This window comes from Gavialis gangeticus, unplaced genomic scaffold, assembly GCF_001723915.1.
Source record: "Gavialis gangeticus isolate Ggan-Ray unplaced genomic scaffold, GavGan_comp1, whole genome shotgun sequence".
Taxonomy (NCBI): Eukaryota; Metazoa; Chordata; order Crocodylia; family Gavialidae; genus Gavialis; species Gavialis gangeticus.
In genome coordinates this window covers 56,352,086-56,367,407 of record NW_017729004.1, presented here as the reverse complement: position 1 = coordinate 56,367,407, position 15,322 = coordinate 56,352,086, and the positions used below count along the sequence as shown (strand labels likewise).

Sequence of the window (15,322 nt, the reverse complement as noted above, 5' to 3'; positions counted from 1 at the left end):
TCTTACGAAGAGAGGCTGAAGGAACTGGACTTATTTAGTCTGGAGAAGAGAAGACTGAGAGGGGATTTAATAGCAGCCTTCAACAGTCTGAAGGATGGTCCAAAGAGGATGAAGCTAGACTGTTCTCAGTAGTAGCAGATGACAGAACAAGGAGAAATGATCTCAAGTTGCAACAAGGAAAGTAAAGGTTAGGTACTAGGAAAAACTCTCTCGCTAGGAGGGTAGTAAAACACTGGAACAGGTTACCCAGAGAAGTTGTGAAATCTCCATCCTTGGAGGTTTTTAAGACCTGGGTAGACAAAACCTTGGCTGGAATGATCTAATTGGAGATGGTCCTGCTTTGAGCAAGAGGTTGGACTAGAAGACCTCCTGAGGTCCCATCCAACCCCAATTTTCTATGATTCCATTTTATCACTTGATATATCTGGTGGGAAAAAATATTGTCATGTTATTTTCCCTGAAAGCCTGTAGAGCATATCAAACAACAACAGTGTATTTCATGTCAATAGCATGCATTTTAAAAATTAAGCATAGAAACTTCCTACAAAGCCCAGATTTCAGTAACTTTCAGAAACATGCTTAAAATGCATTCTGATTCTTCTGTTTTTCTCTTTTGATTTCACAAAATGATGCTTCAAATCTTTCAAACCCTGGGAGGAGAACAGGAGAATGCTTGAAGGAAAAAACATAACTAGGACTATGTGATTTTATCCCTGACTGAAATAACGTAATAGTTTGCTAATAACCTGAACAAGTAGCTTAGAACATCTGTCTTGACAACGGAAGAAAGTACGCATATACAAAAATTCTTACAGAATGAGGAAAATAGTGCTTATACCAAGAAATTTTGCACAGTAAATCACAGCTGAAAATTAAACTTGTAATATTTAAAACTTTCCATTTTTAGATAGCATGTCTATCTTAAAATAACAACTCCTGGTGCAAGGTTTTCAATCTGTCATCTTGTAAAAATGTAAAAATCTTTGTACATCTGTTATAAATGTCATGGTTTTTTAAAGAAAGATTTAGGTCATTGGAAGACCATTTCAGAAGCACAAAGGGAAGTTTGGGGCTGAAACTGCTAACTTTCAGCATATATTAGGACTCTACCTGTTGTTTGCACTTTTTAAAAATCCCTCCTTGTGACAATCAGTAAGATTCATGCAAAGCACATTTAAAGTCAAGAAGTATTTTTTCATTCTTTCCATTTTGTGAGTATTCTATTAGCACCATAGTGGTGAATAATTTTCTCCTGCATAAAACAGATAGAACATTAAAAACCAGACATAGATTTTAAAAGCACTTATTTGCTAAGCTATAACTGCAATCTTGTTGCAGAAAACAGGTAACAAGGCTGTGATGTCAATTGTGTGCAATCCTGTGTAAATCGACATGCATCCTAGGAAGAAAGAAAAAGAATCTTTGGGCACTTTTACACATGCTCCAGGGATCGGGGTGGCTCTTTAATTAAAGTGGCTCTGAATTAAAGCATTGCAGCATCTAGTGTGTCAGTGTCCCCACGCTTCAAAATGACTGTGGGGGTACTTGAATGAAAGCTCATTCAACAAGTTTTCATTCAAGTGCCCCCACTGCCATTTTGAAGCCCAGAGATGCTGATACATGAGATGCAGGAGGCTGCTGGAGCATGGTAATTACCATGCTCCAGCAGACTCGATTAATCAATTACAGCATGTCAGACCAGCCTCTGCACTTGTGTACAAGCACCCTTTCTTCCTCCTCATACTCCTTTGCAGTGACTGAGTACAATCCTATTAGGGAGCATAGGCAGATACCTTCTAATGCCACTCAAATGGGTCTTGGGGAGGAAAGAATACTTCTATTTCAAGTTTGCTTCTTGAAGAATGTAGTCTGCTTCTTGCAGTTCAGCATCTCCCAGTAGAGTTAATCTGGCCTGCAGGTCAATATACAGTGCACTAGTTAAAAAAGTAACAGAGCAGCCATCTGAATTCCCCAGAACATCCAGGAGAAAGCCTGACTGAGGACCTGGTCCTGCACACCAGTTGGTCCATAGGCTTCACAGTGTTGCATCTGTGATTGTGCCTGCAGTGATTGCAGCCCCGCTGTGACTTCTGAATAAATGGGTTGTTGGCCTTTAGTTTTTTAATACTGAAACAAAAATGTAGAAACCTGCATATCAGAAATGGCCTTTAGTTGCAGGTGCCTCATTTTTAAATTTCTAACTTCACCCATCTGAGGCCTGATTTTGAGGACTGCTGAGTAATTGAAGGTAAATGGACTGCATGTGTGACTGAAGATTATTCATGTGACTGGTTGTGGTTTTGCAAATTGGGTAATCATGTGCTTCAGAGCCTTGCTGAATAGCAATAGAAGTTTGATTCAGGACACCTGGGTTTCCAAAACTGAGCCCTATAGTTAGGGCCTGGTTTATAGTGCAGGCCCAACTCACTAATATTGTGGCCAAAGCATGATGGATACCACCATTTTCACACCCAGATCAGAGGGCTGTTTGCTTTGATAGCTGCTGCAAGCTGGGAAAAGCATTTGACAGCCAACAGCAAAAGCCTAAGCAGTCCAGGGGAGGTGGGGGGAAGGGGTCACAGAAGGGACAAGAGGAGAAGAGAGTTTGCAAATAGGTAGGGGAGGAGCTGTTTGCTCCTCCAGTTGAGAAAGGTGGGACATGGAGGGTGGGGAGCGCTAGGGCCTGACTTGGCAGGTGGCTCTGGCATTAACTAGGGGAGAGACTGTTTACTTCTCCACGTGTGTGTTCTCTTCCCCCATCCCCAACCCCCCAGTTTTCCAAACGTTCTCCTCCCTCTGGCCCTTTCACACCCCCCACCTTCTTCCCTCCCCTGGGCTGCTAGGCTTTTGCTACTGGATGGAGAATGCTTTTCCCAGCCTGCAGCAGCCATCTTGTTGCAACAAAATGCCACAATATGGCCACTTCCCGGGGAGCTCCCCAGCAAGTGGCCATATTGTGGTATTTCATTGTAAATCACATTTATCATGAGAATCACTTGTTTGTGTGATTTTCATGAAAAGTGCAAAATCGTAATTTAAACTAGGCCCTATATAAGGCACAATGTCGAGTATAAAGACAGACAGCAATGCCAAGTATAAACGAATACAATTCACAGTGTACTGATAAGTGTTTTTTACTGCAAGAACAAATCTAGGAACTGTGCAACAAATGGACAGCATTATAAACTGGGAGAGTAGACTAGAAAGGGTTATGCTGTTTAAAAAAATTAAATTTTTAATTCTTCCTAAATTTATAGGTTTGTTCTGTAATCGAACCTGGGATGGATGGTTGTGTTGGGATGATACACCTGCTGGAAGAGTCACAGCTCAGAATTGCCCAGATTATTTTCCAGACTTTGATCCAACCGGTAGAGTATTTTCTTTTATCTTTAGTGTGGTAGACTTTAGAATATTCTTGCTTTTGAAAAGGCATGTGCTTCTTACGGTATTTTTACAGCATTGTGAAATCTCAGAGACTTTCAGCAGTGAAATATCCAGCTGTATAGTGATTGCAGGGTTTTTTCTTACTTTAAAGTAGTAGCATGTGTTCATTTGATTTAGCCCATGGATCTCTGAAATAAATTTTATGAAAGTCTCTTGATTCATTTTAATATCTGCCTACCCCTATCCTAGATTGTGAATTTATGAATGGAACAGCATTTATGAACTGTAGTTTTCTTGCCTTCGTAAAATACTGCTAGTATAGCTCAGGTTCTCTGCTGTTTTCAACTGGAAAAGACAATTTTATAAAGCTATTGAAAGAAGAGGAGCAGAAATAACATTTTATTAAGCCACAGAGTCTCAGAGCTAATGTTTTTTCACTGAATTATTTACAATAATATTTGTGAGATTGTATTTGTAAGTTAATATGAAATTCATATATATTCTGGGGCTTTATAAAGGTTTGGAATGTTTGTAAGTGGGGGAAATATTTTGTCTGATCAATGAATGTGCGATTATGACTTTAGATAAAGGTTGACTCTCTTTGCAACATCATTTGAAGAAGGACTCAATTATGTTTTCAAGTCTATACCTATCTAACATGGAAAATTCCTTTCTACCTCATAGTACTATGGAATATTGGATAGTCTTCAATCAAATTATACCCATCATAAATAAAAACTATGAAAGTTAACATTTTATTGGTTATAACATTCAAAACATTAATAGTTATGGACAATGAGGCTTTAGCAATATGTTTTCTACTATGTATGGTCTGATTATGAATAAATTGACTAATGCATAGGAACAAATTAATACTTTAGATGCCTCATACTATTGCCAAGAGCCATTATTCAGTGAATCTGTTGCACATTTCGCAATATAGGAATTTCCATACTGAGTCAAACCCAAGGTCAGTTTAGATTTCAATCTCTGAAAGCAGTTTTTACCAGATGAGCTGGAAGAAGGGGATAATCCAGTTGTTAGATAGGTGTTACAAGTGCCCTCACATACATTTGATCTCATCCTAATCTCTCATATTTATAGATTAAATTAAGTCCTGAGGCCTATTTAATATCCCTTTCAAAATTATTGTTGTCATTAATTAAAACCACTCTCAATATCCATATAACTATTCAGTCCCTTTTGGAGTGCTATTGGCCTCAATGATTTCCTGTGAAGACAAGTTTCACAATTTAATTAGATATTGTAATTAATTGTAATCATTGCAATTGTAGTGCTTGTAAATATTGTAATAATCACACTGCATGATTTGGAAGATGTAGTTGAGTGCACACTTAGCAAATTTGCTAATGACACCAAGTTGGGTAGAGATACAGACACTCTGGAAGGCAGGGTTGGGATCTAGACTGACCTGGATAAAATGGAGATATGGTCCAAAAAAATCAAACAGATGAAATCCTGAACCTGACAGATTATTGAATTAACGTGGTTAATGTTCAGTAGTTTCTTAGCCAACAGCACACAAAGGAGTGATATGGTTAGGGTTGTGCAAAATCTTGCTGGGTGTTTCATTTCAAGGCTGTTTCAATGCGTTTTGAGCTCAAAACAGCAAAATGGAAAAAGTTTTGAAATGATATGAGGGCACTCAAAATGTTTTGAAACATTTTGAGTTTCAAAGCAGCCCAGTGGCGGGGGAGAGCCAGGGCTGCGCTCAGAGCAGCTTCTCCAGCCTCATGGAGCTCATCCTGGCGGCAGGAAGTAGAGTGCGGCCCTGGCTCTCCCCCATCTCCTGCCACCATGCTGAGCTCCAGGGAGAGCCAGGGCTGCACTCCAGCCAGCTCCGCCAGCCCCACAGAGCTGAACCTGCCCTCCCAGCACTACCAGACTCCTCCTGGGGATGCAGACCCCCAGAACTGTGTGTGGGATGACAGAAGGCTGTTGCTGCTGCCTGGGGCCAGTGGTAGCAGCAGTCTTTCTGGTGTTGGGCATGGGTGTGCTCAGTACCAGTCTCAGCTAGCAATGGCAGCCTCCTGCTGTCCGGCATGCAGATCCAGGGGCCCACACCCCTGGGAGGAGTCTGGCACAGCCCCTCAGCCCTCTTGGGGGTGTGGGCCTCAGACCTGCATGCCAGATGACAGGAGGCTACCACTGCTGCCTGGGGCCAGAGGCAGCAGCAATCTTCCCAGTATGGGGCATGGGCTGTTCCCACCGTCAGTCCCAGGCAGCAGCAGCAGCAGCTTCCTGTCATCGGGCACACAGATCCAGGGGCCCACACCCCCAGGAGGAGGAGTCTGGCATAGCCCCATAGCCCTCCCGGGATCTGCACACCAAATGGCAGCAGGCTGTTGTTACCGGCAAGTGTCACGAGTTTTGCTTTGAACAGTTTGAGGTGCAGTTCCCCAGGAACCTCTGCACTGATCTCCTTGAAACATGGCAGGCTACCATCCCTGCAATTTGCATCTGAATCAGGAATGAAATGACAAAGTTTTATGCATGTTCATGATTCCCCATTATAGCCTATGGGTGAAACGGTGAAGTGAGTCAAAACAGCAAAACAGTTTTGACAAGATAGAACAGTGCTTTGATATTAAATGAAATGCTGTCCCTTCAAAACAGCAAAATGGACATAAAAACAAAATGGTGCTGGTTCACACAGCCCTAGTTAGCATCACATCTGATCACTTTTGACTCTATAGTCTAAATGAATGATACCCATTTACAGCTTGGGAACTCGTGCATCTGGAGCCATAGTGAGACAACTTGGGTGCTGTGGCATTGCACCCCACTCCAGGGGTCAGGCATCTAAATGTTAGACATTGCATCCCTAACTTTTAGGTGCACGAGTCCTGTTGTGGACCTAGCCCTACATGACCAACAGCTTCAATTTCCATTAATTTCCCCTATTGTCCATAGCAGAGTTATCACATTTCCTAAAATAAATGCTGTCATTTGGTGCAAGAATCATTTTCAGTGATTCTTTCTAGTGCCATAACTTAGATTTTCTTTGGTTGTTCTTCTACCTATTTCACACACCATTTACTATACATCTGCTGCTTCCACCATGTCACGGGGTGGGGCATGGGAGCAGCCGTGATCTCCCTAGCGCCCCCTACTGTGCCAAGTTAACTGCTTAGCACCCTCTGTCTTGCCCGCCGTGTCTTGCTGTGTTTTGTATATATGGGAGGCCGCCTTACTGTTCTCTGTGACATGGTGCTATGGTCATACTGGCCCATATCCTCTAAGGAGTGACCCCGTGCACCCCAGCCTTATGGGCTACGCGTACCTCCAACCTCCCCTTTAGCATGCCCCAAGCCTCGCAGATGTCCCGGACGTTGACTGGTCAGTTTGCTCTCCACGCCTTGCGTGGCAAGCCCAGAGCGCCAGGCAACTGGTGCCTCCCGTAGGCACTCTGGCCTTGGACTTGCCACACACCTGGCGTCCTGGCTAACGCCCCTGGGCTTGTCATGCAACCAGCGCCCTTACTGGTGCTCCCGAGCTTGTCACGCAACTCGTGCCATTTTGCCGGTTCCCTTGTATTCGCTAGCCCACTCAGGCCGGCCCCTGAGCTGACTCCTTTAAGTTTCTCGCTAAGCTCCCCCTCTGGGCTTGTCTATACCCTCGCCCGACTGGGTTTCTCCCCAAGTTTGCCCAGCTGGGCTCCCCAATAGCTTTGCCCCTGCTGGGCTTCTCAAATAGCACATTCTGTCCTTCTCCAGACTTTTCACCCCCCGCTTCTCGCCCTCTCTGGGGCTCAGGTGGCCTGGCCCCGTGCCTGGCCCCCTTGACCCTTCTTGGGGTCTTAAGCCCTAGTGGGCAAAATACCACCCTCACGGGCTGGGGTCTTAATACCCCACATGCAGCGCCACACTGGCACCCAACAGCCATGCCTCCCAGGCACTGCTTGCTGTGCCCGTACAGGGCACCCAGGAACCCCCAGACTACTGGGGAGCTCCTGTGAGGCCTCCTCGCACCCCTACAGCCTCACCCGGTCCTCCAGTGTAACAATAACAGCCAAGAAACATAAAACCGTAAGCCAACCGGCTACAACACAAATAAGCCTCCTGGCTGGTCTTACATCAACAAAACACAAGCTATGAGACAACTGGCTATAACCTACGCTCCACGCTGCCCTGGCTACTCCTCATCTCCATCGAGGCCTCTCCTCTCCACACCATTCTCCAGACTATCAGACAGTAGGGCAACCAGGCTGGTTTACTCTGCTTTGCGCTTCAGCAGAGCTGTTACTCCTTTGGCTGCCAGAGGGGAACTACCAGCTAGGCTTCGGCCTGGGCTGTTTATAAAGGCCCGGCCCTGCCCCCCGGCAGTCAGCTGACCCAATCAGTTGCCCTAGCAACCCTCACCTGGGCTGCCCTGAAGATTGGCAGCTAAGCCCTGTTACCAATGCTAGTAGCAGGCACCCTAGTGTCCTGCTACACACCACTTTTATGATTTTCATGGTAAGTTAGTAGAAAACAGCCCTATTTTATATATAATTTTATATGCTCTTGCAATTATAGCAACAACAGATCTTACATAATTTAGAAATGCCTAAAGTCTCCTGACATCATCAACATTCTCATCACACATTATTTTCAGATATTATAGACCAACACTTTCCCCAGTTCTCACACCACCTTTTGCCAGACTTGAAATGAAGCTTTTCTCATCTAGCTTCTGTTTCTGAAGACATGTTCTGAACAAATGGCTCCATTACAAAATACTACTATATGCATTACAAAACTACTATATGTGCTTTACTGCGGAGTAGACTAATTAGTTCCACAGTAAAGTGTCACTGTCTACACATGCACCAGTATTAGGGCACAGTAAATTAATTAACTCCTATGTAAAATTACACTGTCAGGGATAGTACTACTATCTTACAGCAGAGTCATTAATGCGGTGCAGTGCATGTGTAGACAGTGGGCTGGCTGGGGCACAAGGATACTGAAGTGCAGGGGCTACCTGATGCCTAGCCCCGCATTATTTCACCCTTACCCCTCAGCCAGCCTCAACTCTGCCCAGTGCTGCCATCCAGAGACTGGGGCTGGCCCCCTGTACCTCCTGCCAGCCTGGGGCTGCTCTACCCTGGCTCAAATTAATTATTGTGGTCCTGAACACATGTGCAGATGCTGTGCCCAAGAGCAGTTTCTCTGGCATGAACGGTCCCGGAGTTTATTGTGTCATGCTAATTGCACATACAGATGCACCCACTGAGGAGAAATACTCAACAAATTGAAACTAGATCACTGAGATTTTTATGGAGTATCCTAAAAGATCTCTCTCGTGCAGAACGTTTCAAGATTTGTTGTTTAATAAAGTTAATCAATTTGGTATGGAATGAATGCATGGCTGTGTCCTCATTTATATTTTCATTTTCCATTATATTTCCTTATATACAATATAATATTAAAAAAACAAAACTGCCACAGCACAAGGACATAAGAGGGCAGATTCTGTCTATGTGTGACCATCCCAGGCTTGTTCTAACCAAAGCTGCCATTTGTTTATGCTATTTTGGTGGGTTTTGTCTTTGATTTCATTTAATAAATCAGGATGTTTTAACTATCAAGATTGGGTCCTGAAATAAAATTTTAGAAAGTTAAATTCTGAACCACATATAGGTTAGTGGTTCTCAATGTCTTTTAGACTCAAGATGCCCGTCATTAGACTCAAGGCACCCCTTGGAAAAAGGAAAGATTGTACCTTTCACTTATTTTTGCCTAAAGGAAATAATATATACCTTCTTCTGCTGCAAAGAACTCAGACCACAACAGATCAAAATATTTTAACACTGTACATTCCTAGTTAAAATCTCTGAGTTTGTCTTATAGCATCTGATGAAGTAGATTGTTGCCTATGAAAATTTATTCCTCTCCAAACCAGTTAGTCTCTAAGAGTGCATACAAGCCTGACATTTCAACCAGTGGAATTGCAGTTTCCACCAGACTGGATGAGGTTGAAGTGCCAATAGATTGCACCCCAGTGTTGCAGTCAGCATCTTTTACTCATGCTCCTCAGAATGATGATCACAGGTTATTTCCAGTGATCTGGCAAAACTACTCTGGGTCTCACCCTTTTCTTCTCTCATTCTTCCAAGGGTAATCCCTCAGCCATAACCCGGTGAAGAGACTTTCCCTTCCCTCCACCCTTCTGTCCGTATTCACATCAGTGTCCACAGACTCTCTTACCCAGAACAGGTTAGAATCGTAAGTCCCTGGATCTGGGCTTCTTATAGTAGTTCCTTGCTGTCAGCAGGCCAGAAGTCCCTAACTACCATGTCTTGCTGCTCCATATGTCTTTGGCCTTCCCAGCCTCCTGTTTGGCATTGCTTCAGTGATCACTCAGCCTGGTCCTGTGCCTCTACACAGGCATGCACCTCTCCTAGCAGAGATTATGCTTCTTCTCCCTTCTCCAGGGAGAACCAGAGTCTCTGTCTCCTCATCCTTATATGGTCTGGGACCCACTGTCAGCTCCTTCCCTCATGTACTCTAAGGGCCGTAGAGTTCTCTGCCCCCGCACAGAGAACTTCCCGGTTCACTTCTGGTCATCTAATATGGCTGCCTGGAGTAGCCAGGAGTCTTTCCACATTGGGAGTGGTTTCCCATCACTCCTGGGACCCTTTCCCCACACCTCTGGACAGATCCATCTGCCTGCTACTCCTGGGTGAGTCTTCTAGCCAAGCTGAATCCTGGGACTGAAGGGTCTTGTGTGTAGCTCCTGCCATGCTCAAATCTGTAATGGGAACCAAGACTCAGCTCCCTGTTACACTGGGTTTATCTTGTGAATCGTGTGTAGGGATTTGCTCATCTAACAATGCTAATATTGCACAGCACCCTTTAAAAGGATCTCACAGTACCTCAGGTTGCCACAGCACCCTGATTGGGAATCACTGGTACAGCATATAGATGGACTTAACATTTGTACTGGTATTATAGGACACCAGTGCAATGTAACTGTTAGGTCTGCATAATTCTGCAGTGATAAAGTTGTAGATCTGAAATGTTAGTGCTGCTTCATTTGAAATCAAAGTTCAGGTGATTTATCTTACTTGTATTGCTACAAGATCATGCAGATGTAACAGGTCATTACTGCTGATACATGCTCCCACAAAGCAGCTTTCCCCTCCCTTTTTCAAGTGGTCAAAGGGTATGTTTGTAGATACCCAGAGCTGAGAGTTAGGTTGTAGGGAGCTGCATCTTCATACATCGTATCTCAATCTAGCCTCATAACTATTATTTTCATATGACTTTAGCCTAAATGTAGAAGTGTGTGCTTAATTCACACATATTTGTAGGTGATATCATTTAGTTCATTGTTATATTAGGGGGAAAAAAAATCTCTCTTTGGCTTAATTCTCTGTTCACGTGCCTTCTCCTCCACCATGCCTTCTATGCATTTCTATTTCTTTACTCATCCAGCTTGACAGTTACATTTCTTATATTATTTATGGTTCCTACTAAAGTATATAATAGGATTCTAGTGTATATGTATTCTGGTTCTGCTGCCTTATGCACTTTTCTGATATCACTTTTTTATTATTATGACATTGAAGTTGAAGTTTGTTTTTATGAGCTACAATGTATTATGGGCATATCTGTTTACAAACCTGTTAGCTGAAATATTTTCACCACAAATATTTTACTGGCACATGTAAATAAATCAGATATTCCAAAGGAATACGAGTTATTCCTTTACCTACCTGTGAGAGTACAGTCGGAGAGCACATTACAAGTATATCCAAAGAATGACAAACTGTATAATGACTGATACTTCCTGAGCATGCAGCATAGAAACGATTTTGTAATGATAAATATACAATAACTGAATAATAAAAACAAGAGAAAAACACCTGTTCGAGACATCCACTGTTGAGAAAACTGATCCAGCAGTAAAAGCACTGAACAGTGAATAAAGCCATTATGTTTGTTTTGGCATGAAACACAAAGAAATATTTTTCACATAGAAATCACTGTAGCATTATTCAGAGAAATGTTTGCAAACCTTAAAAGCTTCATTGATTTTAGCATGAGCAACTTTTCATACAGAACTATGCATCAGAAATTGATACTTCGTTATTCCTTGTTAACCTTTCCCAATAATTTAGTCTTCCAATCAAGAAATAGGACCACCATCATTTGACCAATCCTACAGTATAGATACTTAATAGCCCAAGTGAACATTTCACAATCATAACATGGTCTCACAGTATCACCAAAGGTTACCATGTTAATTTTGCCCTGCTAATAGTCAGAAAAATCTTGTCTCTTCTTCACACATTACTGTTTTATTTACAAAGCTAACACATTCCAAAAAAAGACCACATGTTCTGATTTCATAGACCAATGGCTGCTGCAGATTCACTCCAGCTACAAGAACCTCCAACAGAACAAGTCCATGCAAAGCTTGGATTAAGTGGTCACAGCTTCATGTAAATACAGAATAGTAGGTCTAAAACAAAGGTTTAACTGCTAGAGTCAATATAATGTTATTTAGGAAGGGACACAGTGTGTGAGGATGAGGTACACTATGCACTACAGAAGTGGTCACTGAGGCAAGCAATTCATATAAAACTACATCTTCAGGTGCTCATTCACCCTGACAGGAGAGGACAAGCCTACTGCATCATGTTTGTCACAGGCAGATGACTCTCAAGCAGGTAGCCTGTCTCTGTTCAGAACTCTCTCAGAGCAGAGAATACAGCAAGAATAATTGTCCCTTTACTGATGACTTACATTCAATGCCAGTCAATCACAATTACTAAGAAGCTTACTGGAGGGGGAAACAGAGAGAGACACATTGGCTTACAAGGCATTCCACAATGCACAGCCTGCTACTAACTGAGGTAGAGAAATAAGAGGGCAGTGGAGAGACAGAAGGAAAGACCCTCAAATCAGGACAAGCTACATTTAGCTGAAAGAATAGCAGGCAGAAGATTCCTCTCATGAGCCCCAGCAACTACTTAAGTTTAAGCAGAACACGTATCAGGCAACAGGTTACAGTCATGGATGTAATCAACATTATGATCCCTAGCTGTTCACAAACCTATGTGCATTGTGCAGTACTATAGGACAGGAAGCAAAATCTTTGTACATTGTGTCTATTGTATATAAACCACTGATCTTTATTTATGACTGAAACTGTCCAGTTTAGATCATATCTGGCAATGACTACAATGGGAAGGATGCTACAGTGCAGTCAGAGATTATCTCTATGTTAAATTGATGGAGGGTTGAGATAAAGTGTACTTTTGATCTCCATGTTGTACACGTATTGATTTTAAGCACTGGGTCCCCAAATCTGATGATCTGAAACTCACAATTATTTCAAAAGAGTGTTCTTTTGGAGAGCTTTAAATGTGCTATTTCCAAATTGTTGCTGTATAAAGCAGGTTTCTGGGCAAAGAGAAAAAATACACATGATATAAATCTTGACCTTGTCAGTATATTTGCTTGTTTTTTTCTTAAGCATTTGGATGGGGCATAGGTCTCCAAAATTAAAATAAAGCACAGGTCATTAGAATTTAAGAAAATAAATATGGACAACATGATTTTGTAAGGGAAAAGGATGATTAGTTCTGTAGGAGTATCTTGCCTGGAAATGGTTATGTCTATTAGTTTAATATAATCACCCAGATAGAATAGGTAAACAATTAAAATAACTTTCTAAAACTTTAACTTTGGAATACCAATATTTTTGTAAAATAAAACACTTAACCATTGCCCAAGAAACACCAGCTACTCATATATATGGGCCAAAACATGCGGTCTTCACTCAGGCAAACTATCCATTAAGTTCCAAGCAAGTAAGAATCAAGTAAGGACGGCAGGATTTGGCCATGATGTTGATAGATAATTAAAGGCAGCTGCCTGTCCAGTACACTTTGACAAAAGGAGGCTAGAGAACAAATACTTATCACCGTATCAAATGGAACTGAATAGCAGGACCCTTTTCTGTTGTATCTGCCCATTGTATATATTTATAAAGTGCTTGTCCCCAACTTGCCAAACACTGAATTTTTGACCAGTGGTATAACCACTCTCAAACCTGTGAAGGCTTTGATTGCAGTGCTGTTTGGGCTAACTCATGTACACGGGACAGTGCAGAATTAGCTTACTCTCAAACTCAAAATACCACTAACATAGTGACTATGTAGTCATTTCCATTGCTCCTAGGCAGTAGTAGATCTTACCCTACACAGACTTTTTAAATTATATTTTATTTTTAGCTAATGATTCTATGTAGCCTGTTATCTCATTTAACAAACTTGATAAGAATAATATATTGATTGCTCTAACTCAGGTCCTTCTGTAGAAAACACACATTATTTGATCCAGGGCTTGCAAGTTAATTCTGTTTACGGGCTGTCCATGATCAGACCTTTCCCCCCCACATATTGAGCTCTACTATGCTGTTTGTTCCCCTTGTGCCTCTAAGGGAGATAGGATCTCATAAGAATTAAGTTTCCAAATTTAGACACCAATTTGCACCAGCAAACAACATGCAAACATATGTGCAATGTCCTTTGCACACTTAGACCTCATACTTGGACATGAAAATCAAGTATTTGCGGACATAAAGGGAATTATGAGGGTACACACATAATGGATCCCTTTATATATATTGACATTATTCAATTTACAGTCTTTAGCATTACTGCTTTGCATACAAGCAATATTAAACTCTTTCTAGATACCTAGTTATTACCACATAATTTATGGCACCCAATTCACTCCATTAGTAAATGACAAAAAAGAGACGAAAATAATGAAGCTATTTTCCAATCAGGTTTTGAGAGAGAAATAGTACTAAACATATTTAGATGAATTATATTTGCATTAGCTCTTTGGATATTGTAAGAGAATTTTCATTTCCACTCATATCATTTACTTTTATTTATAATGTGCATGCATTAAAATAATTACTGTTGCATTCATTGACAGAAAGGGCATCAAAATATTGTGATGAAACAGGAAATTGGTTCCGACATCCTGAGAGCAATCGGACTTGGTCAAATTATACACTGTGCAACTCGTTCACTTCTGAGAAACTGAAGGTAAGCTACAAAAAAATTCAGTATAGTCCAAGAATGATATGAAGCTGAACCAGCAGCAAATTATTTGTGAAAGGTTTCTATTGTCTAAAGATGAACAAGGGCACCCCAGCTTTGTTGCTATAGGAACAGTATATGAAATTATATAGTGGCTTGTTTCTTTGTGTATAGTCATACAGATATACAACTGTACTAATAGTCATGGATAAAATAGCATTGGGAAAACACAGATAAAATAGATAAGCAGCATTAGTAAAAGGGACTAGAAGCCAGAGTTCATCCTACCTCACAGGGCCACCGAGTCAGGTTCCATCTTCTGGCCTCCCTGAATGAGCAAACTCAGAACTATTAATTAGTTTTCTTCTGGGCTAAATCTCAATGCAACTCAAACATGACTTTTTGCAAGCAGATGTTATCACCCCACACTTGATTCCTTTGAAAAATGATCAGTATAGAGATACCGGTAGAGTAATAGTTATACAAATCTGTTGCACACACTTAACACTTCTACTGGAGTCTGAACACTTCTACTCAAATCAGTAGGGTTATTTGCCTGAGTAAAGTTAAATATGCACAAAAACTCTTCCAGGATCGGAACATTAGCCTCAAGGGAAAAATTAAAAATAATGCAGTTTATGAAAGATAAATCAACAAGGGGCAAGAAATCTGAGTAAAAGCTTTTTAAAAAATCCAGCATTTTTGGCAGTGATCATGCAAATCAATACATTTCTGAAAGCCAAGTGGAGAGCCAAGAAGACCTGATTACAATAAATGATTTCTAACTCCTTGGAATTCTGGGAGGAAAAGAATCAGAAACTGATGTGTTGTTTTCATGGCTTTTTAAATAGCTACTTGCATCTCTGT

The 15,322-nt window shown here is 41.6% G+C and overlaps 1 protein-coding gene across 1 annotated transcript in view; it reads left to right on the top strand.

Annotated features, from left to right (window-relative positions):
• CALCR (calcitonin receptor) overlaps positions 1-15,322 on the top strand; it is a 189,367-nt gene that overhangs the window by 36,626 nt on the left and 137,419 nt on the right. The window contains exons 3-4 of the mRNA XM_019508430.1: positions 3,258-3,368; positions 14,349-14,461. Coding sequence (XP_019363975.1) covers positions 3,258-3,368; positions 14,349-14,461 — 224 coding nt within the window. The remainder of the gene's footprint in view (positions 1-3,257; positions 3,369-14,348; positions 14,462-15,322) is intronic.